Source organism: Pristiophorus japonicus, chromosome 2 (genome assembly GCF_044704955.1).
Source record: "Pristiophorus japonicus isolate sPriJap1 chromosome 2, sPriJap1.hap1, whole genome shotgun sequence".
In the NCBI taxonomy this organism is placed as follows: Eukaryota; Metazoa; Chordata; class Chondrichthyes; family Pristiophoridae; genus Pristiophorus; species Pristiophorus japonicus.
In genome coordinates, this window is record NC_091978.1 from 269,181,236 (window position 1) to 269,204,636 (window position 23,401).

The following is a 23,401-nucleotide window of genomic DNA, read 5'->3' on the forward strand; positions in this document are numbered from 1 at the left end:
GACCTGATTGAGGTGTATAAAATTATGAGGGGCCTAGTTAGAGTGGATAGAAAGGACCTGTTTTCCTTGGCAGAGTGGTCAACAACCAGGGGGCATAGATTTAAATAAATTGGGGGGAAGTGGGGTGATAAAATCAGGTGTGGTGTAAAACAAGCTGCCATTTCATTATCACATGCTTTTCACTGTCGCCCAAGATCAATTTCACCCCCAATATGCTTAGTGGTAATTGAATATCTCCTCCTTTTGCCTACATAACAAGTGACTACAGTTCAAAAATAAGGAATTGCCTGTGAAATGCTTTGGGACATTCCAGAGTACATGAAAGGCACCATATAAATGTAAGTTCTTTCTTCTTTTGTTATTTAACCCTATAAATGCAAGTTGTTGTTATTGTTGTTGTTGTTGTTGTACCAATTAGGTAAATGAGTGTTTACTTCATTAAACACTGCAATGAGGTAATGAATACCGAGGACAGAAAGTTTATTTCCACCAAGGGAATGGGATAAAAGCATTGAAAATGCTGAGCTCCGCTCCAACGGTAGAAGAGCACATACCATCGACCTCCGATCTTAACCCCTGCCAGAGCATCTGAGGTTCAGACCAGGCATTTAAATCACAACAGTGAGCATCTGTTCGATTATTGGTGCACCTTGGATGCCTGTCAGGGGAAGCAGGACGGCAGAATTGATTCTGGCAAGCTACTCACAGCTCTGACAGTGCCACCGATGAAGATATTTTTGTGTAGATGCCGAATTTGTCCCCTTTATGAGGTGGTTGACATTGCAAGTGGAGCCAGCATTTTGATTGGGAATTCAAGCTTGGACCCCGTTTTGGGGTTGATGCTACTCGACGTTAGGGAGGCTGAGCCACAGAAATTCCCAGTGTGGAAATTTCCTCCTCTCAAACCCACCCTCTCACTCATCGGCCGTGTTTAGGGTTAATGGAACTTCTACCCAAACAGGAACAGGCAGGGATCTGTTTATCTGATTTCCTGGCAGGCACACTCTATTCCCAGCCAACGTACACCAGGAAGATGCCACTGGGCCCATAGAAATTCAAGGCCAAAATAGTTTTCCATTATATACTTATTTGCTACTTAAACTTGTGTCGTATTTTCCAACTGCTCAGTGATTTTACAGTGACAAAAAATAAGTTAAAACAACATAATGGTGCAATTGATGTATTATTTTAAACCTCTTTTATCTTATCCTGCTTTTTTAGATTTTCTGCACCAGACACCAGCTCTCTGAAGGAGAATGGGCTGACAACCTTACTCCCAGGCCTCTCTCGAAGTTGCTCTTGACGCCATATCTGGGAAATGCCTGGATATAGTGAAGTTCCTGGCCTCTAGTCAACTTCTTCCCATGAGATTGCAGCTGAGTTTGGGAGTTTACTCATTTTATACCACACATATTAGCATTTGTTTTAATCGGACCATGATTTTCTTTGGTTTAGGAAGTGCGCACCTAATTGAGTGGTCAAATTAAATTACCTGTCGGTAATTCCACATAATACTTTGTTTGTCACACATTACTATTCTCTTTGTGCATTTTATTGTGCCTGCTCTGAATAATGTCCCTCCCTCTGGATTTTCCTAGATGTTCCTGCCAACCATGTGTCATTCCACCCGCAGTGCTTCATTCCAAAGTTCCTCTTTTCATACAGAACAAAAAATATAAGCCTGCCCAGAAGTGCTGCAGTCTCCACAGATGCAGTCATAGCTTTCTGTCTCGGTCACTGCTGATAGTCCCCAGGAAACGGAGAAGAATGTTCACAACAATATTCTACTCATTCTGGGTGATGAACTGCATTTGGTTAGAGATATTGCTGGTAAGTTGCTTTATAGTTTTCTTTTAATTCATTAATATATTAGTCAGAGGTTTTCATCAATTGTTTTTACAAAAGTTCTGCTTTCTGGAATTGATCAACGTGTTAGGGACTCTTCTGTTGCATCTGGAACCAGCATTCAAATACAGCCCAGACTATTAAAAGTCTAATTTCTCTGCTAGCTGCTATATCAACATCATACTGACTCTGGCATTAACTGGTCCTAGGCAATTCTGGTTCCATTCCAATTCCACTGGAGGCAATTCACAGATTTTCCAGGAATTTTAATGTCCAGAAAAGCTGCAAACTCACTCCACACAATCCGACTATGGAATAATACATATATGCAGGTTAGAACAATCCTTCAACCAAAATAATAATGTACGCATTGATATTCTGGAGTTGCACTTGATAGCCTTTGGGACCAGAGTGTATTTTTAGAACTTTCCCTCAGGCGATTAAATAGTTAAGGTAGAGTCTATGATCTGTGAAAAGAACAAGAGTCTCCTTTAATCTTTCTACACATTACTAAATAGGCACTGAACTGTACCATAACATGCTGTTTAGAGGTGCATTCATCCTCATTTATTATAACAAAATGAATTGAAAGAACATGAGGTGCAAATTCACATGGAGAAACTAGGTTTCATCCACAGCACAAAGTGGCTCATAGTTAAGGGGTAGAGTGAGAATTATTCTGCAGAAATTGGAACAATGGGTAAAAAAAAATGGAAAAAGTGTTCCATTCCCCAGCACTGATGCTCCAGAAAGTTTAATTTTTATAATTACACTTTAATATTTTGTTTTCATTCTTTCTAATCATAGGGTAAAAAATCTACTGTGGTTGTTTTTAATAAATAGATTTAACACATTAATCAGGTAATACCTTTGTTAAAATGGGTTACGCAGTAGTTTTATATTATTTTTGTTGACTATATGCGTATGACAGAGGCTAAAAAGGTTTCATTAAAGTAGTTTCCCAGTGCATTGTTGTATAGACTTCTATTGTGGTTAAAAAGTTCCTTGTTATTCTATACTTTGGTTAGATGCAGGCTTGACTGGAACTGCTTCCCCCTTTGCAACAATAGGAGCCTGAAATTCTTGGCAGACTCATAAGGTAATACAAGAAAACAATTAGGACGATAATGAGCACTTTACATTAGAATAGTTATTTCACACCCTGTCCCGGAAGGGAAGAAAGAAAAAACCTTGCATTTATATATCACATCTCTCAGCAATGCATTTCATATACATTGGACCGGATTTTATGGTGCAGTTTATAAGTAACAGTGAGGCTAACAGCACTCACCATTATTAGTGTGTAAATCCAGCGACCGCACATGCCTAGTTAAATGCATAAATCAGGAAGTTGCTGTCCGAAATGTCCTGCTCGCCAAAAGCTGCGCGATTCCGGTATCTCGTCATCTGACTTACTATATAAGTACATTGAATGTCATGAAGTTACTGTACTTAGCACATAGATACGAATTAAACTCGCCAAAAAAAGTTAGGGCTTGTCCATTCCAGTGTAATTACCCTTTTAATGGTGTGATAATTATTGCCAATCAACTTCGCTGGAACTAAAAATTAACGTTAACAAGTGTAGAGTCTAATTCCTTCAGAGTTTAATTATTGGAGATTTTTTTTTAAATAAGTATTTTTTTTAACTTTTTCTTTCTGTCTCTTTATTTTCTCTCTCTCTCGAAATCCAATCATTCTTTCCATCTCTCTATTTCATTATGTTCTTATGTTCTTATTTTCTGTACCTGATTCAACATTGAATTAAATATTCTTACTGACACTTCCTGGTTCGTACTCTGCGCTGCTCATTAATGATTCTTCAATCTGATTGGTTAAGGAGATACAAAGGTGCTTGCCCTGTTCACACAGGTCTCAGATGCCCTGTAGAGGGTGCTGCGCTTTTTGGATAGTTGGCTGACAGGAAATTCGAGTGCAAAAGCTCATAGAAAGACTATTGCCAAGTGAATGTCTAACTAACAGCTGGCGCCATTTGTTCGCTGCTGACCACAAAATCTGGCCTAAGTAATTATTTTGAAGTTACCGTTGATAATTGGGTAAATGTGGCAACCATCTTACACAAACTGCAATGACACGAATAACCAGTTCATCTGTTTTTGGTGGTGTTATTACAAAATGTCTGTTGTAGTTGTGATTCATCACAAATTAAATAAGCACTGAAAAAGTTATTTTTCAGCAGTCTTTGTGGAGGTGACGATTAATGTGAAATCATGGCACTTCTGTTGTGTGGCCCTTAACCCATTCAAGATGTGTGCTTGGATTGCGAATGTTGTCAGCTTACTGAGTGTTTTACATGAGCATTAAGGATTTGGGGCTAGAAATTGCGTTGTGCCCTGTTTGGGACGATAACCTTTGAAGGAGCATAAAAGTATCGGCAGGCAAAAAAGATTTTTGTGCTCCCTGAAACTTCCACTTTAGAGCTCCAAGAGGGAAGTGGAGCATTAAATCAAGCGCTATCATTTCCCTTAAAGCACTAAAGTGAATGAGAGGGGCGTTAGCAACAGAGCGCTGAAGAATGTTCCATGCAGTGCTGCCATCTTTAGATACTCCTTCCCTCGCTTAAAGGGAACATCCAATGATGGGTTGAATGAAGCTTGCTGCTCTCCCTGTGGGGCCATGGGACCTGCGCTACGTGCATAACAGTCCCAAGCACTCTTAGAGAGTGAAGGGCTGTGGAATCGCAGGGTCAAAATAAATCAGAAGGTACCACACTGGGGAGATTAATAAATTTTCCCCCAACTGAACACCACTGCCTTGAAATATCACTCCCCAAGCGGCCAGTCGAGGTGATGATGCTTCCTGCAGCTGCTATTGTTGACGCCCAGCAATGCTGCAGGGGACGGGAGCCCATATCACTAACAGGGTGCTTCACACTGGATAATGTCATGATCTACAGCGCGCAAGAGAGTGAGGTAGTAAGTGTTAGCGCCAGCGCAAAACCGCCAGGAAAGTTCGCTGGTGTCGGTTAATTTGCCGTGTCCATTTGGTAACCACTTAGCAACCTGTTACCTCCCTCCGCAGGTGCTAACAGGAGGCACAACGCAGCTGAATTTCTCCCCCAAAGGGGGGGGAAGTCCCTTCACACACACAAACACACACATTCACTATTACGTGCCCATTTGACTACAAATTGAGGGGAAGGGAAATTCCTTAAAAAGGTTTATTCTGCTTTTCCTCTTTTGCTTAATTAAAACGTTACTATCAGTTTTCCACACTTCAACTAAAAATCTTAAAAATCTTTCAACAGAATTAAAGATATAACACAATTGAAATTAATTTGTTTATCTTATGTATGTTGTGAACTGTGGTCTATAGTTCAGTAAATTTATCTAATTGCACTTCATTTCACAATTTCCAAATTCAAAGTGAGAGTGTTTTGTTATTGTGCAGTATATAGGGTTTTAAACAGCAATTTTCATAAATTGAAGTAAATTGAACTCATGTAACCATGACAACTTCAGCAAAACGTCTTCACTGCTCACTAAGCCTGCGACAACTCTGACACAATGCCACGTCAATGCAGACTTGGAGTCCCTTCAGACCTTGCCTGTGGGAATGGCCATCTGTTTTCAGGCAGCCAAGTACTTCTATAAACTTTTAGTAGATGGGTTCTACTTGTTGGATCATTTTCTTTTCCCACTCTAATTTTCTCCCCCTTTCTCCTGAAGTTTCTGACTCCCTGGACCAAAGTTTCCGCCCTCTGTAAAAATTGAACTCATTTAACCATGACAACTTCACTGCTCACTAAGCCTGCGACAACTCTGACTCAATGCCACGTCAATGCAGACTTGGAGTCCCTTCAGACCTTGCCTCCATAAGACTTTCTAGAATAAAAAGGGCACCGAAAACTTACCTTGTGATTCTCCGGTCTCCTCAGGTCGTCTTCGTGCTCAGCATGCCACAGCACAAGGGGTCGGGGGCGGAGCCAGGTCCCGGCGCTGAAAACAGTGCTGGGATCTCTGCACATGCGCGCTAGAGTGTGAGTGCATGTGCAGTAGCTCCTCGCCCCCGAGGATGCGTGGGAGGGGCCCGAAGCTCGGCGGCCCTAGCCCTGGCCAAATGGGCTTCCCGGGCAAAGATTGGGAATCAGGCCTTCCTCCCTCCCGTTCAGCTCCCCCCTCCCTCCCTCCCGTTCAGTCTCTCCTCCCGCCCCCGTTCAGCCCTTCCCCCTCCTCTCCCCTCCTCCCTCCACGTCATCGGCGGGGCCCGCCCGCCCGGCATCTCGCTGGTGGGCCCCGCCCGAAGCGTCGGTGGCGGCGGCCCGACTTCTTCTTCATCGGTGGCGGCGGGGCTCATTCAGCATCCCTCCCCCTCCCTCCCTCCTGTTCAGTCTCCCCCTCCCTCCCATTCAGCTTCCCCTCCCTCCCTTTCAGCCCTTCCCTCTCCTCCCCCTTCTCTCCTCTCCCCCTCCTCTCCTCACCTCCTCTTCCCCATCCCATCCCTCCTCTCCCACTCCCCCTCCTCTCCCCTCCCCTCCCCCTCAACCCCTCCCCCTCCTCTCCCCCTCCCCCTCCTCCTCTCCCTCTCCCCTCCCCCTCCTCTCCCCCTCTCCCTCCCTTCTCTCCCCCCTCCCCCCTCCCTTCTCTCCTCCCTCCCTTCTCTCCCCCCTCCTCTCCCCCTCCTCTCCTCGCCCCCTCCCTCTTCCTCTCCTCCCCTCCCTCCCCTCCTTTCCCTCCCTCCCCCCTCTCCTCTCCCTCCCCCTCCTTACCCCCTCCTCCTCTACCTCCTCTCCCTCCGACTCCTCCACCCCATCCCTCCACTCCCCCCTCCCCCCTCTCTCCCCCCCACCTCTCGCTGTCAGAGACACTGACAGAGATAGAGAGAGAGGAACACTGCAGGTGGGGGGCATCCCAGAATGCTGTTAGAGGGCTCCCGGTGCTGCAGTAGAAATTTTATTTTTTATTTATTGATTTTTTATTATTTTTTTAATTTTTTATGTTTTTATTTTTTTTGATTGATTTATTGGTTGATTTATTGATTTATTTATCATTTATTATTGATGATGGCTCTTTATTTGTAAAAGTGAAGTGTTTAATGTTTGTAAACTTCCCTCCCCCCCCCCACCATCTCTCGTTCCCTACGCCTGATTTATAAGTGTAGACAAGGTTTTCCTGAGCGTACAAAAATCTACACTTACTCCATTCTAAGTTAGTTTGGAGTAAGTTTTCGCTGCCTAAACTTGCAAAACAGGCGTAAGTGGCCGGACACACCCCCTTTTGAAAAAAAAATCTGTTTTAAAATGAAACTATTCTAACTCACTAGAACTGGAGCAAACGAAATGCTGAGAATTGCAATTACTAAGATGCTCCATTCTAAACTAGTTGCTCCAAAAAAATAGGAGCAACTCAGGCCGGAACTTGAGCCCATAAGTTCCACAGGCAGTTCGCCCAAGTGCCTTTTTTCATGCATCAGCCGTGAGTTTTAGCAGGCTATTGAACCTGGTGATCCTGTTCTCCTCTGAGATCTACACGTGTAATTTCTAGCAGATGTCATTAGATAGCAATCAGGAGCAGGAACCCTGTCCCCATCACCCCTCTCTCTGCACCCCCACCCCCTGCCGTCCACCCCCATCCCACCGCTCATTGTAGTCTAATGGTGTTGAGGTTAATATATAGACCTTTGCAACAAGCCAGCTAAGATCAACTAACTGGTACACTTGGGATCTTCCACACTGGACACTGCATTTATGAACTGAGCCATCAGCACAGCCTGCCAGATTGTTCTAATTATTCTGGGTCAAGCTGTGTTCATACCTATTCATATAGACCACTTGAGCTGCTTGGATTGGTCCCTGAGCAAGGTGGTCAGGATGGCAGTGGGCAACCACCTTCACCCTCTCCCATCACAGACATACGGCTGAATTTCCGCTGGCATGGGGCAGGCCAGTGCTAAAGAACATCCCAAGAGGGGTATTTGGGCACTCCTGTCATGACGCAAGGTGAGTTAAATAACAAATCCCAGAAAGTTAACCTCTGTCCCAAAGGTCCTACTTCCCGAGTGACTTTGTTGTAGATTTTCCCATGATAGTTGGTAGTTACAGCTCAGGAGACAAAATGTGGAAAAAAAGCAGAATTGGAGAAAAAAAAATTGCTAATGCCTTTCTTTGTTTTCAAGCTGGAATTTAGTTTTCATTCTCTTGTTTTGTCTATTTTCTTATTGTAGGTACCAGTGACTGGGCAATCAACTGTTGATGATGGAGGCCAAGAAGTTTCAAATTCTCTTCAGAAGTATTTAGTGGCTGGCCTTGTCCTGTTGGTTCTAATACTGTTAGTGTGTGTTGCAGCAATCTTTGGAATAACACTCATCTACCTTAAACTCAGTCAGGTATTCTTCACTTTATAAAACAAAACCACTTAAGATAAAATAAAGGATTGCTTTTCTCTTCTATAGTTGTAGGAAGGAACATGAGGAACACAAGTAGGCTATTCAGACTCTCGGACCTGCTCCACTATTCAATTAGATCGTGGTTGATCTGCACCTCAACTCCATTTACCTACCTTAGCACCACATCCCTCAATACCCTTACCTAACAAAAATCTATCAATCTCAATCTTGAAAATTGACCCAGCATTCACAGCCTTTTGGGGAAGAGATTCCAGATTACCATTACCCTTTGTGAGAAAAGTGTTTCCTGATTTAATTTCTTGTTTATGCTATATCGACATAACCAAATATTTAAAAACTCAATAAGTGAAATTGCTCAAAATCCAATTTAACTTTGCACTGTTAATGTGACAATGTTTTATTTTATTCATTCACGGGATGTGGGCATCGCTGGCAAGCCCATTTATTGCACATCCTTAATTACCCTTGAAAAGGTGATGGTGAGCTGCCTTCTTGAATACAACTGAGTGGCTTGCTAGGCCATTTCAGAGGCCAGTTAAGCGTCAACCACATTGCTGTGGGTCTGGGGTCACATATAGGCCAGACTGGGTGATGACAGCAGATTTCCTTCCCCAAAGGACATTAGTGAACCAAATGGGTTTTTATGACAATCCGGTAGTTTCATGGTCACCATTACTGATACTAGCTTTTTATTCCAGATTTATTTAATTAACTGAATTTAAATTCCCCAGCTGCCGTGGTGAACTCACGTCTCCGAATCATTAATCCAGGCCTCTGGATTACTAGTCCAATAACATAACCACTATGCTTCCATACCACATATAATTTTGTATTCATGCCGGATGCACAGTTCGACCGGAGTTCTAACTTTTTATATTGGCCCTGAAATTCCAGGGATTCTACTTGTCTCCCACCAAAACATCAGATAATCCCCAAGGAAATGACGGAACCCAGTTACATCGGATATCCACCATTTCTGCAATTTCTGGCATTGCTGCCCCTTATACAAGAAGCGACTTCCTACTCCAGGCTGTGGAAGAGGACCCAGACTATCAGTGATGGCCAGTACGACAAGTGAGATGAGACATGCCAGCTTCACCCAGGATGCATGTGGGCACACTAGTGGGGTACAGGATTGACAAGTGGCCTGGAACCCTGGGACATTTTTTTCTCAACAATTGCTGGATTGGCCCCTTTGCACAGGGAGGAGGGGCAGAATTGCCAGGATGGGGAGGTGACCTGGGCAACCATCTCCACTTCCCCATAGGCAGGCATGTAGCTGAATTTCTACTGGATGGGGCACCAAAGCAGCGCCCCTGTGGCACTTCCACCTGCTGCCCCAGGCAAAATGAGGAGCTGTCCCACTGACCCCACAAATTCAAGCAGGGATCAGTGTTGGAGGGAACCAGCAGGCAGCTATCAGCATTGCCGCCTGTGGAATGACACAAGATGGAGGATGTTCCATCTGTTTGATGATGCTTGTCACACGTTGGTATGGTTTGTTCAGCTTTGGGTTCCTCCATTGTGCCAGCAACTATGGGGGTCATTTTTGTCTTTGTCATCTGTGCGGTAACCTGGTGAATTGGGTCATCGACCCCTTGTAACACCCGTTTGATTTTCATTCCGTTGATTTAATTGGGATGAAAATCGGTTGAGTTCCACAATAGACAAGTGATCGCTTACACCAGATTACTGCCCAGACAGTGAAGGTGAAAATTACTTTTATATCTTAAATGAGCAGATCAACTGCAATGACATTCACTGGTGGATTCTTCAAACGTTGCATCAACAGTGCATATAGCCATTTAAAAATATATATATTTTATTTGCTCCAAAATCTCCAGTAGAGTTAATAGTCAGCTGAATCTGACATGTTTTCTGCCTTGATACATCAGTCAATAATTACCTAAATATGGGCAATTCAAAACAAATGAAAATATTCAAGAGGAACTCTCTGGGTAAATTCTCCTAGTGGTGTTGCACTGAGACTAGGATGGGCCTAGATTCAATCCCCGGTCTGTGTTGACATTGCTGATCTCACTGGTGGAGATACTACAATTTGTTTCAATATACCTGCAAGTAGACAGGGGTTGAGGGCAGGATTGAGCTCAGCTATGATATCTCCTACAGTCCACACTCACTGCTTAGATTCCCAAATGAAGAAAGGCCACTTAGATAAGTTATGAGGGCTGCCTGGAGCCAAAAGTCAGAATGACTTGATTGAGAGATGGAAAAGAGAAAAGAGGAAAAATGAACAGGAGAATTATCAAGATCAGGGAACTGTGTTAGTTTTGCTTTTAAGTAAAGCATTAATGCCTTTTTAAATTGCCTTCTGAAAATGTTTATGTGCTCTTGTCACAAATTCAGTCCCTTTTCTACCTTTAATGTCTAAATAAGCTAGCCCCTCTCATACAGATTGCAAACAATTACACTTTTTGTTTCAGATCAGAAAAATGTTGTCAGAAAAAGATGAGGAGACATATGCACAGATTGGCACTAACCTGGCTCACTTTACACAAGGGAGGAAAGGTCAGGACTTGGCCAATACTAATGGGAATGTGAAAGGAAACAGCAGCGTCGGGCAAGTGGAACTTGGCAATGAACGTGACACAGAAGAGAGGTCAAGCAGGTGTTCTTATCTCAAGCATCCTGATGGAACAGTTCAAGCCACCTCATTTGAGCCTCCTAAGGAAGCAAAAATTGACACGGAGTCAACAAAAGATTCCCATACCAATGGATTGAGAGGGAATAGCCAGGTGATAGAGAATATCCCTAAATATTCCTCACCACCATCTTACAGCAATGCTACCAGGAACAGTTCGCAGAATGCTGTGACACGAGTGGAAAAAGCAAATGGAAACCGTGAAAGTGTAACTCAGAGAGAGTTGAATAATTCCCAGGGCAATGTGCTTCAACAATCAACAGAGTTGAGAACTTTCAGCCATACTGCAAACAGTGGCACTATCATTACCCAATCTAACCAGAAAACTGCAAAAAAGCCTAAAACTGAACCAAGACATTTGGCGGCAAACCTCCCAGAGTGTTCTTCTCCCGACTCAAGTATTTACGCAATTTATGATGTGCCACGGCCTTGCTTATGTTCCTCGATGTGCCATGGTGTAGACTGGCCTATGTCAACTTCAACTTTCCAGCACAACACTCTAAAGCGCTCCTTAAGTGAAATAGGGCCTTCTGCCTTTGAACTACCACTCGAAATGCTTCAAGATAACAAGTATGCAGTGCCTAGACCTGTGACCTATCCAACCCATGGAAACTATCAAACTGATTTTAAGAATTTGGAGAAATCTTCATCGAAGGACTCTGGCGTGCTTTCATATGTGGATTCCCAGTTGCTAGATTTGATCCCTGAGGGAAGTGAACCTCATCTTGACTCAAAAAGTAATCTTGAAAGCAAACAAAGACAAGTAAATGACAAGGAATCCACTGGAGAAAAATATATATTTATTTAATGTAATTGCAAATTAGGAGTCCTGAACCTATGTAAAGTGAGTAACCTGTCTTTAAAATTCAAAAGAAAGAATTGCCTTGTGCACTTTCTTCAGGCACTAATGACAGCAAGTTGTGGACATATATCACCAATCCACAAATATGGTACCTTATTTGCACATGTAATTTATGACTGGTGATAAGTTCAGTCATCTAGTATTAATTAAGTGAAAACATGCTAATTTACCAACTTTTCGCAATAAGAACAGTCGAAAGCAAATAGTTTATGCAACTGCCGCAAATAACTTCTAGGCCCAAAATTGCAGGAATGAATGGCACATTGGGAGAGAATTATATCCATTGGTCTAACAATTTTTAAGAAGTCTAGAGCATGCAATGAAATAGCAAGAGACTTCTTTTGGAACAAAATAGCTGGATAAGTTACGACTTTACAATCTGCCACCTTATTTATATTGTGTCATTTACTGTGTATAAATATCAATTATACATAATTGATCTAAATATCATGTTACATGGCATGTTACAACACTTCTGGCCAACAGATTTTGGAAGGATGTTAAGGCCGTGGAGAGGATACAGAGGAGATTTACCAGAACAATACCAGGGATAAGAGAATTCAATTATGTGGAGAAACTGGGAGTGTTCTCCTTAGAGCAGAGAAGGTTAAGGGGAGATTTAATAGAGGTGGTCATAATTCTGAAGGGTTTTCCTAGAGTAGGTAAAGAGAAACTGTTCCCACTGGCAGGAGGGTTAGTAACCGGAGGACACAGATATAAGATAATGGTGAAAAAAGCCAGTGGGGAGAATTTTTTTTACACAGCAAGTTGTTAAGATCTGAAAGGCTGGTGGAGGCCCCCTGACCTTGGCATCTGCAAACGTTCAGTCAGCTGCCCGGTAGGAGGTTGTAGCTGGCCAGCATGCAGCTGCGCAATTTTGGGCAGCAGGAGGCTATCGCTAGGGAGCCAAGAGATGGTCCTCGATACCCAAATCGCGGGGAATGTCTTTTGGGAGAGTCTTACTACCAGCAAAGAGGTCGCCCAGTGCACGGGATGTCTAACCTTCCCTTGGGGAGCCTGTAGGAGCATATCTTTTCTGGCTCTGGCTCCTCTTCACGTGAGCTTCACCTGGTGGGAAAGCCACAATGGCTTCTCCGCTCATGTCACAAGTTAAAAGTGCTGTCGGGCCCGGTGATGTTATCAGACCCTGATCTTCATATTTAAAGAAGGCCCCCACCGATTTCAAGTCGGTGTCTTTTTGCCACCTACTCAGAAGATCAGGCTAAAATAGAAGGCAGTGGGAATGGACATTAGTAGGTAAATCTACCGCCAATATAACTGCCTGCTCTCCCCACCACCCAACTCTTCTGTTTCTGCCTGATAGATAGAGTTAAAATCATCCCTACTGAGTTAAATTGGTATCTAAAAATATCCTCTTCAGATAATGCACAGTACAGACCTAGAGAACTGCAGTTGTTATGTTCAAGTCTTTGCACCTCATTCATCTCAAAAAATGGCTGAGTCATCTGGTGATCTGATCATGGACTCAGCTCCACTTCTCTGCCCACTCCCCATAACCCTTTACTCCCTTATCGCTCAAAAATCTGTCTATCTCCGCCTTAAATATATTCAATGACCCAGCCTCCACAGCTCTCTGGGGCATAGAATTCCATAGATTTACAACCCTCTGAGAGAAGAAATTCCTCCTCATCTCAGTTTTAAATGGGCGGCCCCTTATTCTAAGACGTCTCCTAGATTTAGTTTCCCCTATGAGTGGAAATATTCTCTTTGTATCGTGCCCCCTCATTATCTTATAAGTTTCAATAAGATCACCTCTCATTCTTCTGAACTCCAATGTGTATAGGCCCAACCTACTCAACTTATCCTCATAAGTCAACCCCCTCATCTCCAGAATCAACCTAGTGAACCTTCTCTGAACAGTCTCCAATGCAAGTATATCCTTCCTTAAATACGGAGACCAAAACTGCACGCAGTACTCCAGGTGTGGCCTCACCAATATCCTGTACAGTTGTAGCAGGACTTCTCTGCTTTTATATTCGATCCCCCTTGCAATAAAGGCCAACATTCCATTTGTCTTCCTGATTACTTGCTCTACCTGCATACTAACTTTTTGTGTTTCATGCACAAGGAACCCCAGGTCTCTCTGTACTGCAGCACTTTGCAATTTTTCTCCATTTAAATTATAATTTGCTTTTCTATTATTTCTGCCAAAGTGGATAACCTCACATTTTCCCACATTGTACTCCATCTGCCAAATTTTTGCCCATCACTTAGCGTGTCTCTATCCCTTTGCATATTTTTTGTGTCCTCCTCACAATTTGCTTTCCCATCCAACGTTGTATCATCAGCAAACTTGGCTACATTACCCTTCATCCAAGTCATTAATATAGATTGTAAATAGTTGAGGACCCAGCACCAATCCCTGCGGCACCCCACTAGTTACTGTTTGCCAACCGGAAAATTACATATTTATCCCGACTTTCTGTTAGTTAGCCAATCCTCTATCCATGCTGATATATTATCCTCATCCCCATAAGCTTTTATCTTGAGCAGTAACCTCTTATGTGGCACCTTATCAAATGCCTTCTGGAAGTCCAAATATACCACATCCACTGGTTCCCCCTTATCCACCCTGCTCATTACATCCTCAAAGTACACTGGCCTTTGTATCAGAAGATCGTGGGTTCAAACCAATGTTCCCTTTAAGCTGCGTAGCTGTACAGCGCTCTAGGGCTCCCACGCAGCCAGCTTTTAAATAGAAAAACCGCACGCGTGGGATTTTGAATGGGCTGCGCAGCCCGTTAAACGGACCGCGCGACCCAAAAGAATTAAAGGGAACATTAGTTCAAACCCTACTTCAAGATTTGAGCACATAATCTAGGCTGCAACTTCAGTGCAGTGCTGAAGGAATGCTGGAAGTGTCATCTTTAGGATTTGATATTAAACCTGCCTTCTTAGATGGATGTAAAAGATCCCATGCTACTATTGAAAAAGAGCAGGGCATTGCTCCCTGGTGTCCCAGCCAATATTTATGCCTCAACCAACATCACTAAAAATAGATTACCTGGTAATTTATTTAATTGCTGAGTACAAATTGGCCACCACATTTCCTACCTTTCTATAGTGACTTTAATTCAAAAGTATTTCATCGATTTGGGACATCCTGAGGTTGTGAAAGGCTCTATATGAACGCAAGTTCTTTCTTTAGTTAGGTTTCAAAACAAGCTTTAGTAGTGATGTAAACTATTTTACATTTTATTTTTACTGTGTAAAAATTGCAAAATAATTCATTCACTTTAGTTTCTGGAAGACATGAAAAATTGTACATTTTTAAGGGCCCGTATTTTGTGGCCTCTACGTGGGTTTTTGCGGCAAAGCACATGCATGAAAACCCGGAACTTGCGATCTATCGAGAATCTTCTTGACAGATCATAGCCATCCCCGGGAAAAGGGCATACTTGGGCAGAAAGTTGGGCTATTTGCCCAACCTTCTGCCCAGTGAATGCCCGTGAAATTCTTATGCCTGGTAAAAGCCTGATAATGAACATAAAAATATTTTTTTCAATCATTTACACATTAAAAAACCTGTACAATAAGGTAAGGTTATTTTTAGCTCCTTTTTAAGACATTTCAATTTATTTTTCAAAAAATTTAATTTTTGTTTTAAATATTCAATTAAATGGCATTTTATAAATTTTAAATATTTAATTTTTGTATTTATTTATTTGATGTGCACATGTATTTTGGGGGGGTATCCCCCATTCATGCTTATAATGGGGGATCCCCCTTCTTTCATTTGTTGGGCCAGCCCACGTGATCCCAGGGGGCACTTGTGAACCGCGTGTGCCCCGAGATACGTGGGCCTCTACCCGCGCATACCCGGAGATGCCCAGGAGCCGCCGTAGATCCGGAGGCACCAGGTAGGCACGGGTCTTCTTTGCAGATCGGAGCCATTTCTACGTGGGAAGCCTCCGACTGTAAATTCAAGGCCATAATTTCTGCAGCTAGACCATTTTTTTTCCAATATAGATATCCTACCCCCATTTCAAAATATATATATATTTTGTTAAATTGCTGCTCTATGCCCAGTGCTTCCTACCCTCTGTCAAACATTATCACTATCTGGAGTGTTCTGGCACATGTTGTGCTCTTTTATTCTCTGGATCCCGATATTATGAAGTTTATACATGTAAGAGGTGGCTTGGCTGCTGCCAGATACATTGCAAATAATTATAACTTAGTGTAAAACATACAATTTTTAAAAAATCAAACATTCCATAATTTTCCATTGCTTCACTTCTTTGTTTGCTTTCCATAGCATTTACAGGAGCGTGCATTTAAACAATGTGAACCACAATAACACTTGACACACCCCATTTGAAGAAGAGAAGAGGACATCTCCAGTGTCCTGGCCAACATTCCCCCCATCAAAAATTAATAAACTGCTGAGTTGTGGACCGTTCTGCGTGAAAATGGCTGCTGATTCTCTTTGATCAGCTCATACTTGTTCAGGTGCTCTGCCACTCTGTCCCTGATGCTATACTCATCTTTGTTTTCAAATCACCCCATGGCCTCGCCTCGCCCTATCTCTGTAACCTCCTCCAGCCCTATAACCCTCTGAGATTTCTGCGCTTCTCCAATTCTAGACCCTTGAGCACCCCGATTTTCATCACTCCACTATTGGCAGCCATGTTTCAGCTGCCTAGGTCCCAAGCTCTGGAATTCCCTCCCTAAACCTCTCCGCCTCTCTCTCCTCCTTTAATACACTCCTTAAAACCTATCTCTTTGACCAAGATGTTAGTCACCTGTCCTAATATTTCCTTATGTGTCAAATTTTGTTTGACAATGCTCATGTAAAGCAATTTGGGCTGTTTTGCCATGTTAAAGGTGCTATATAAATGCAAGTTGTGGTTGTTGTCTGTAGTTATTTGGTTTCTCCCTCCCTACTTAAGCATTCACAATTTTGCAATCCAAAGAGAGCTTTGGAAAATTATGACTGATGCATAATTTGACAAACTTTTGACAAGGTACCACATAAGAGGCTTCTCTATAAGATCGGAGCTTCTGGTATTAGTGGAAATATATTGAGTTGGATTCAGAACTGGTTGTCAGGATGCAGGCAAAAGGTAGTAATAGATGGATTTGGATGGTGTACTGCAGGGACTGTTGCTTTTTACTATTTTTATTAATGATCTGGATTTTGGGGTTGGGGGCACAATTAGCAATGTTGTAGATGATACCAAGATCTGTGCGAGTGTTAGAACTGTAGAAGATGCTCGTCTGCTTCAGACAGATCTTAATGTGTTGGGTGATTGGGCTCAAGACTGGAAAATTATGTACAACTTGGATATGTGCAGTTTTATGCATGTGGGCAGGGCAAATGTTCACCTTTCATACACCCTCCAGGGAAAGGCATTAAAGATGGTGGAGATAGAAAGAGATTTGGGCAATCGAGTGCATATATCCTTAAAAGGTACACGAGCAATGTCGTGCAGCGATAGCTAGAGCAAATAGGGTGTTGGGGTGTATCCATAGGACAATTGAGTATAAGACATGGCGTACTGTTTTCTTCTTGCACAAGGCCTTAGTCAGGCCGCACTTGGAATACTGTGTCCAGTTTTAGTCGCCTCATGTGGTGGGGAGCTTTCTTGAGGCTCTAGAAAGGGTGCAGAAGAGGGTCACTAGACTAATTCCAAGTCTAAAGCATCTTAGTTATCAAGATAGACTGAAAGAGTTTGGACTCTATACCTTAGAGCAGTGTAGGCTTAGGGGAGGAGGAGCTGATTGAGGTTTAGAAGATAATGAAGGGGATAGACGGTGTTCCAGCTGACAGTTTATTTCAATTAAATAGGTTAGGCAGGACCAGGGGTCACAAATTTAAGTTGTATAGGGATAGATCTAGGTTAGACGTCAGGAGGTGGTTCTTCTCCCAGAGAATAGTAGACTTCTGGAAAAAGCTGCCGTTTCATGTGGTGAATATAGACTCGCTGAATTCCTTCAAACAAAAGCTGGATTTGTTTCTGGCTGCGGCGTAAATCAACTCGTACAGAAGGTAGGTACTGCAGGGAATTTAATGGCCAGAGTGATCTCCTGGATTAGTTTCGATTCCCTAGATGGGTCGGAGAGGAATTTCCCAGATTTTCTTTTTCCTAAATTGACCTGGGTTTTTTAATCTGGTTTTTTGCCTTTCCCAGGAGATCACATGGCTTCAGGTGGGGTGGTGTATGTTGTGATACACAAGATATCGCAATTGTGTGGGACAGGTTTGATGGACCAGATGGTCTATATTTGTCCTACATTGTTCGTATGTTTGTATGCATCTGCAATTTTCTCACCTATTTCTTTTAAAATGCTGGGGTGGGAAGCATCAGGTCCTGGAGAATTGTCTAGCTTAAGTTCCATTATGGTTTCCATTACCATTTTTAATTTATATTCAACCCACTAAGCTCTTCCACTTGACTTATTTTGAGGTTCCCTGGCACCACTGATATGTTGTCCTTTTTCTCCACTGTGATAACAGATGGAAAGCACCCATTTAACAATCCTGCCATTTATGGGGTTAGATTTTTGGTTTTCGGTGAAAACGGTAGTTTTATGCCATAATTACTATTTTAGCTGCGCTACCGTTTTTAGGCCGAACTTTCGGCCTTTACATCTGCACCAGGGGTGCATCGGTAAAGGTGGCGTTGCACGATGATTCGCTGCGCGAGCCACGGGTTTCGGCCACTTTAATCCAGGGCCGCGAGGAGGAAAAAAATAAAATTCCAGAAAACATTCACAAAACCCTTAGCTACTAAATCGCTGACAAATAATTTAAAAATAAAAACTTTAACTTGCCTTTTTTGTGGGTTTTCACACTTACCGCTGCTGGCAGAGCTGCACCGACAGATTTGACCTGTCACACGTCTAGGTGTGGCGTACGGGTTGGGAGAGTGCCGAAAGTACGACACAAATGCAATCTGTGTCGTTGCACATCGGCACCCCTCTCCCCGGCGGTACTTGCAAGCGCCGCCGCAAACAGATACCCGAGGATCCCGCCGATTGGGTTTTCGCCGCAGAGGGTGAAATTGTGGTGAAAACCCGGTCGCAAACCTGGTGAAAGTCCAGCCCCATATGGAGTTTACACCTTTCTCTAGGGGCTTCCACAGCTCTGCCAATGAAGTGATGGCGGACAAGGAGGAGAGTCCTTGTGGAATTCCATCCCCACATATTCTACATCTTCCCATTTTCAATGGTTTTGCTATTGTTTAATCTAGTGAGGAGATTTGAGATCTGTATAGTCAGCAGTATGTACCAGATTTGACCAGTCCATGTTTGCACTGTTCTGTTGCTCAGAGGATGGAGTATTACCGTCGGCTCTTTATGTTTGACACGAGCTAAAATGCTGTTGTCATATTGTACACGTGATGCACTGCACAATTTAGGAAGTATAAAAAGTGTCAGGTTTCGAAATAATCCAATGATACCGATGGCCTGTGTAAAAAAATGGGAAAATTCATGCTATGTCGATTGGTTTAAAGCACATTTTTGGAGTCGAGTTAATGGATTTTAAGCCTGCACCTAATCCGTACTACACCTGACCTAACATATTAACACTGAGGGCCGGAGGTTAATAGTGTCTATTCATGAACTATCACATATATATGTTCACAGGACTACAATCAAATTGCAGACACTCTCCTTGGTGTGTATACATAGAAACATAGAAAATAGGTGCAGGAGTAGGCCATTCGGCCCTTCGAGCCTGCACCAACATTCAATAAGACCATGGCTGATCATTCACCTCAGGACCTCTTTCCTGCTTTCTCTCCATATCCCTTGATCCCTTTAACCATAAGGGCCATATCTAACTCCCACTTGAATATGTCCAATAAACTGGCATCAACAACTCTCTGCAGTAGGGAATTCCACAGGTTAACAACTCTCTGTGAAGAAGTTTCTCCTCATCTCAGTCCTAAATCGCTTACCCCTTATCCTTTGACTGTGTCCCCTGGTTCTGGACTTCCCCAACATCGGGAACATTCTTCCAGCTTCTAACCTGTCCAGTCCCATCAGAATTTTATATGTTTCTATGAGATCCCCTCTCATCCATCTAAACTCCAGTGTATAAAGGCCCAGTTGATCCTGTCTCTCCTCATATGTCAGTCCAGCCACCCCGGGAATCAGTCTGGTGAATCTTCACTGTACTCCCTCAATAGCAAGAAGGTCCTTCCTCAGATTAGGAGACCAAAACTGAACACAATATTCCAGATGAGGCCTCACTAAGGCCCTGTACAACTGCAGTAAGACCTCCCTGCTCCTATACTCAAATCCCCTAGCTATGAAGGCCAACATACCATTTCCCTACTTCACCACCTGCTGTACCTGCATGCCAACTTTCAATGACTGATGAACCATGACACCCAGGTCTCGTTGCACCTCTCCTTTTCCTAATCTGCCGCCATTCAGATAATATTCTGCCTTCGTGTTTTTGCCCCCAAAGTGGATAACCTCACATTTATCCACATTATACTGCATCTGCCATGCATTTGCCCATTCACCTAACCTGTCCAAGTAACTCTGCAGATTCTTAGCGTCCTCCTCACAGCTCACACCGCCACCCAGTTTAGTGTAATCTGCAAACTTGGAGATATTACACTCAATTCCTTCATCCAAATCATTAATGAATATTGTAAATAGCTGTGGCTCCCAGCACTGAGCCCTGCGGCACCCCACTAGTCACTGCCTGCCATTCTGAAAAGGACCCGTTTATCCCGACTCTCTGCTTCCTGTCTCGACCAGTTCTCGATCCACACCAGTACATTACCCCCAATATCATGGTCTTTAGTTTTGCACATCAATCTCTTGTGTGGAACCTTGTCAAAAGCCTTTTTAAAGTCCAAATACACCACATCCACTGGTTCTCCCTTGTCCACTCTACTAGTTACACGCTCAAAAAATTACAGAAGATTTGTCAAACATGATTTCCCTTTCATAATTCCATGCTGACTTGGACCAATCCTGTCACTGCTTTCCAAATGTGGTGTCATTTCATCTTTAATAATTGATTTCAACATTTTCCCCACTACTGATGTCAGGCTAACCGGTCTATAATTACCCATATTCTCTCTCCCTCTTTTCTTAAAAAGTGGTGTTACATTAGCTACCCTCCAGTCCATAGGAACTGATCCAGAGTTGATAGACTGTTGGAAAATGATCGTTAATGCATCCACTATTTCTAAGGCCACTTCCCTAAGTACTCTGGGATGCAGACTATCAGGCCCCGGGGATTTATCGGCCTTCAACCCCATCAATTTCCCTAACACAATGTCCCTTCTAATAAAGATATCCTTCAGTTCCTCGTTATCACTAGACCCTCGGTCCCCTAGTACTTCTGGAAGGTTATTTGTGTCTTCCTTCGTGAAGACAGAACCAAAGTATTTGTTCAACTGGTCTGCCATTTCTTTGTTCCCCATTATAAATTAACTTGATTCTGACTGCAAGGGACCTACATTTGTCTTCACTAATCTTTTTCTCTTTTCACATCTATAGAAGCTTTTGCAGTTAGTTTTTATGTTCCCGGCAAGCATCCTCTCATACTCTATTTCCCCGCTCCTAATTAAATCCTTTGTCCTTCTCTGCTGAATTCTAAATTTCTCCCAGTCCTCAGGTTTGCTCCTTTTTCTGGCCAATTTATATGCCTCTTCCTTGGATTTAACACTATCCTTAACTTCCCTTGTTAGCCACGGTTGAGCCACCTTCCCTGTTTTATTTTTACTCCAGACAGGGATTTACAATTGTTGAAGTTCATCCATGTGATCTTTAAATATTTGCCATTGCCTATCCACCATCAATCCTTTAAGTATCATTTGCCAGTCTATTCTAGCCAATTCACGTCTCATACCATCGAAGTTCCCTTTCCTTAAGTTCAGGACCCTAGTCTCTGAATTAACGGTGTCACTCTCCATCTTAATAAAGAATTCTACCATATTATGGCCACTCTTCCCCAAGGGGCCTTGCACAACAAGATTGTTAATTAGTCCTTTCCCATTACACATCACCCAGTCTAGGATGGCCAGCCCTCTAGTTGGTTCCTCGTCAAATTGGTCCAGAAAACCATCCCTAATACACTCCAGGAAATCCTCCTCCATCATATTGCTACCAGTATGGTTAGTCCAATCTATATGTAGATTAAAATTGCCCATGATAACTGCTATACCTTTATTGTACGCATCCCTAATTTCTTGTTTGATGCTGTCCCCAAACTCACTACTACTGTTTGGTGGTCTGTACACAACTCTCACTAGCATTTTCTGTCCTTTGGTATTCTGCAGCTCCACCCATACAGATTCCACATCATCCAAGCTAATGTCCTTTCTTACTATTGTATTAATTTCCTCTTTAACCACTAACGCCACCCCACCTCCTTTTCCTTTCTGTCTATCCTTCCTGAATGTTGAATACCCCTGAATGTTGAGTTCCCAGCCATGGTCACCCTGGAGCCATGTCTCCGTGATGCTAATTATATCATATTGATTAATTGCTGCCTGTGCAGTTAATTCATCCACCTTATTACGAATACTCATCGCATGGAGGCACAGAACTTTCAGGCTTGTCTTTTTAACAGACTTTGCCCTTTTAGAATTTTGCTGCAATGTGGCCCTTTTTGATTTTTGCCTTGGGTTTCTCTGCCCTCCACTTTTACTTTTCTTCTTTCTATCTTTTGCTTCTGCCCCTATTTTACTTCCCTCTGTCTCCCTGCATAGGTTCCCATCCCCCTGCCATATTAGCTTAACCCCTCCCCAACAGCACTAGAAAACACTCCCCCTCGGACATTGGTTCCAGTCCTGCCCAGGTGCAGACAGTCCGGTTTGTACTGGACCTATCTCCTCCAGAACCGGTTCCAATGTCCCAGGAATTTGAAACCCTCCCTTCTGCACTACTCCTCTGAGCTATCCTGCGACTCCTACTCTGACTAGCACGTGGCACTGGTAGCAATCCTGAGATTTCTACCTTTGAGGTCCTACTTTTTAATTTAACTCCTAGCTCTCTAAATTCAGCTTGTAGGGCCTCATCCCATTTTTTACCTATATCGTTGGTACCTATATGCACCACGACAACTGGCTGTTCACCCTCCCCCTTCAAAATGTCCTGCACCCGCTCCGGGACATCCTTGACCCTTGCACCAGGGAGGCAACATACCATCCTCGAGTCTCGATTGCGGCCGCAGAAACTCTCCCACTCTTTTTCCTGCCCTCCTGTGCAGCAGAACCACCCACGATGCTATTAACTTGGCTGCTGCTGCTCTCCCCTGATGAGTCATCCCCCTCAACAGTATCCAAAGCGGTGTATCTGTTTTGCAGGGGGATTACTGCAGGGGACCCCTCCATTACCTTCCTTCCACTGCTCTTCCTGTTGGTCACCCATCCCCTATCTGGCTGTGTACCCTTTATCTGTGGTGTGGCCAACTCACTAACTATGCTATTGACGACATCGTCAGCATCGCAGATGCTCCAGAGTAAATCCACCCACAGCTCCAGTGCCGCAATGCGGTCTGTCAGGTGCTGCAGGCAGATACACTTCCCGCACATGTAGTCTTCAGGGACACTGGAAGCGTCCCTGACATCCCACATAGCACAGGAGGAGCATAACATGTGTCCAAGCTTTCCTGCCATGACTTAACCCTTAGATTAACTTAATTTGGCAGCAACAATGGTAAAGGTTAC

General features: G+C 43.3%; 1 protein-coding gene across 2 annotated transcripts; it reads left to right on the forward strand.

The window, feature by feature from the left end:
* The first annotated feature begins 1,751 nt into the window (after positions 1-1,751).
* On the forward strand, positions 1,752-12,565 carry LOC139233784 (uncharacterized). 2 transcript variants are annotated; one of them, XM_070864321.1, is made up of 4 exons: positions 1,752-1,830; positions 2,874-2,944; positions 8,029-8,190; positions 10,656-12,565. In XM_070864321.1, the coding sequence occupies exon 4, from the start codon at positions 10,665-10,667 to the stop codon at positions 11,679-11,681; it is 1,017 nt and encodes a 338-aa protein (XP_070720422.1). In that variant the 5' UTR covers positions 1,752-1,830; positions 2,874-2,944; positions 8,029-8,190; positions 10,656-10,664; the 3' UTR covers positions 11,682-12,565. The 2 variants fall into 2 exon arrangements, with proteins under 2 accessions (XP_070720422.1, XP_070720413.1); XM_070864312.1 differs by lacking the exon at positions 2,874-2,944 and having other exon boundaries at positions 1,753-1,830.
* The last annotated feature ends 10,836 nt before the right edge of the window (positions 12,566-23,401 follow it).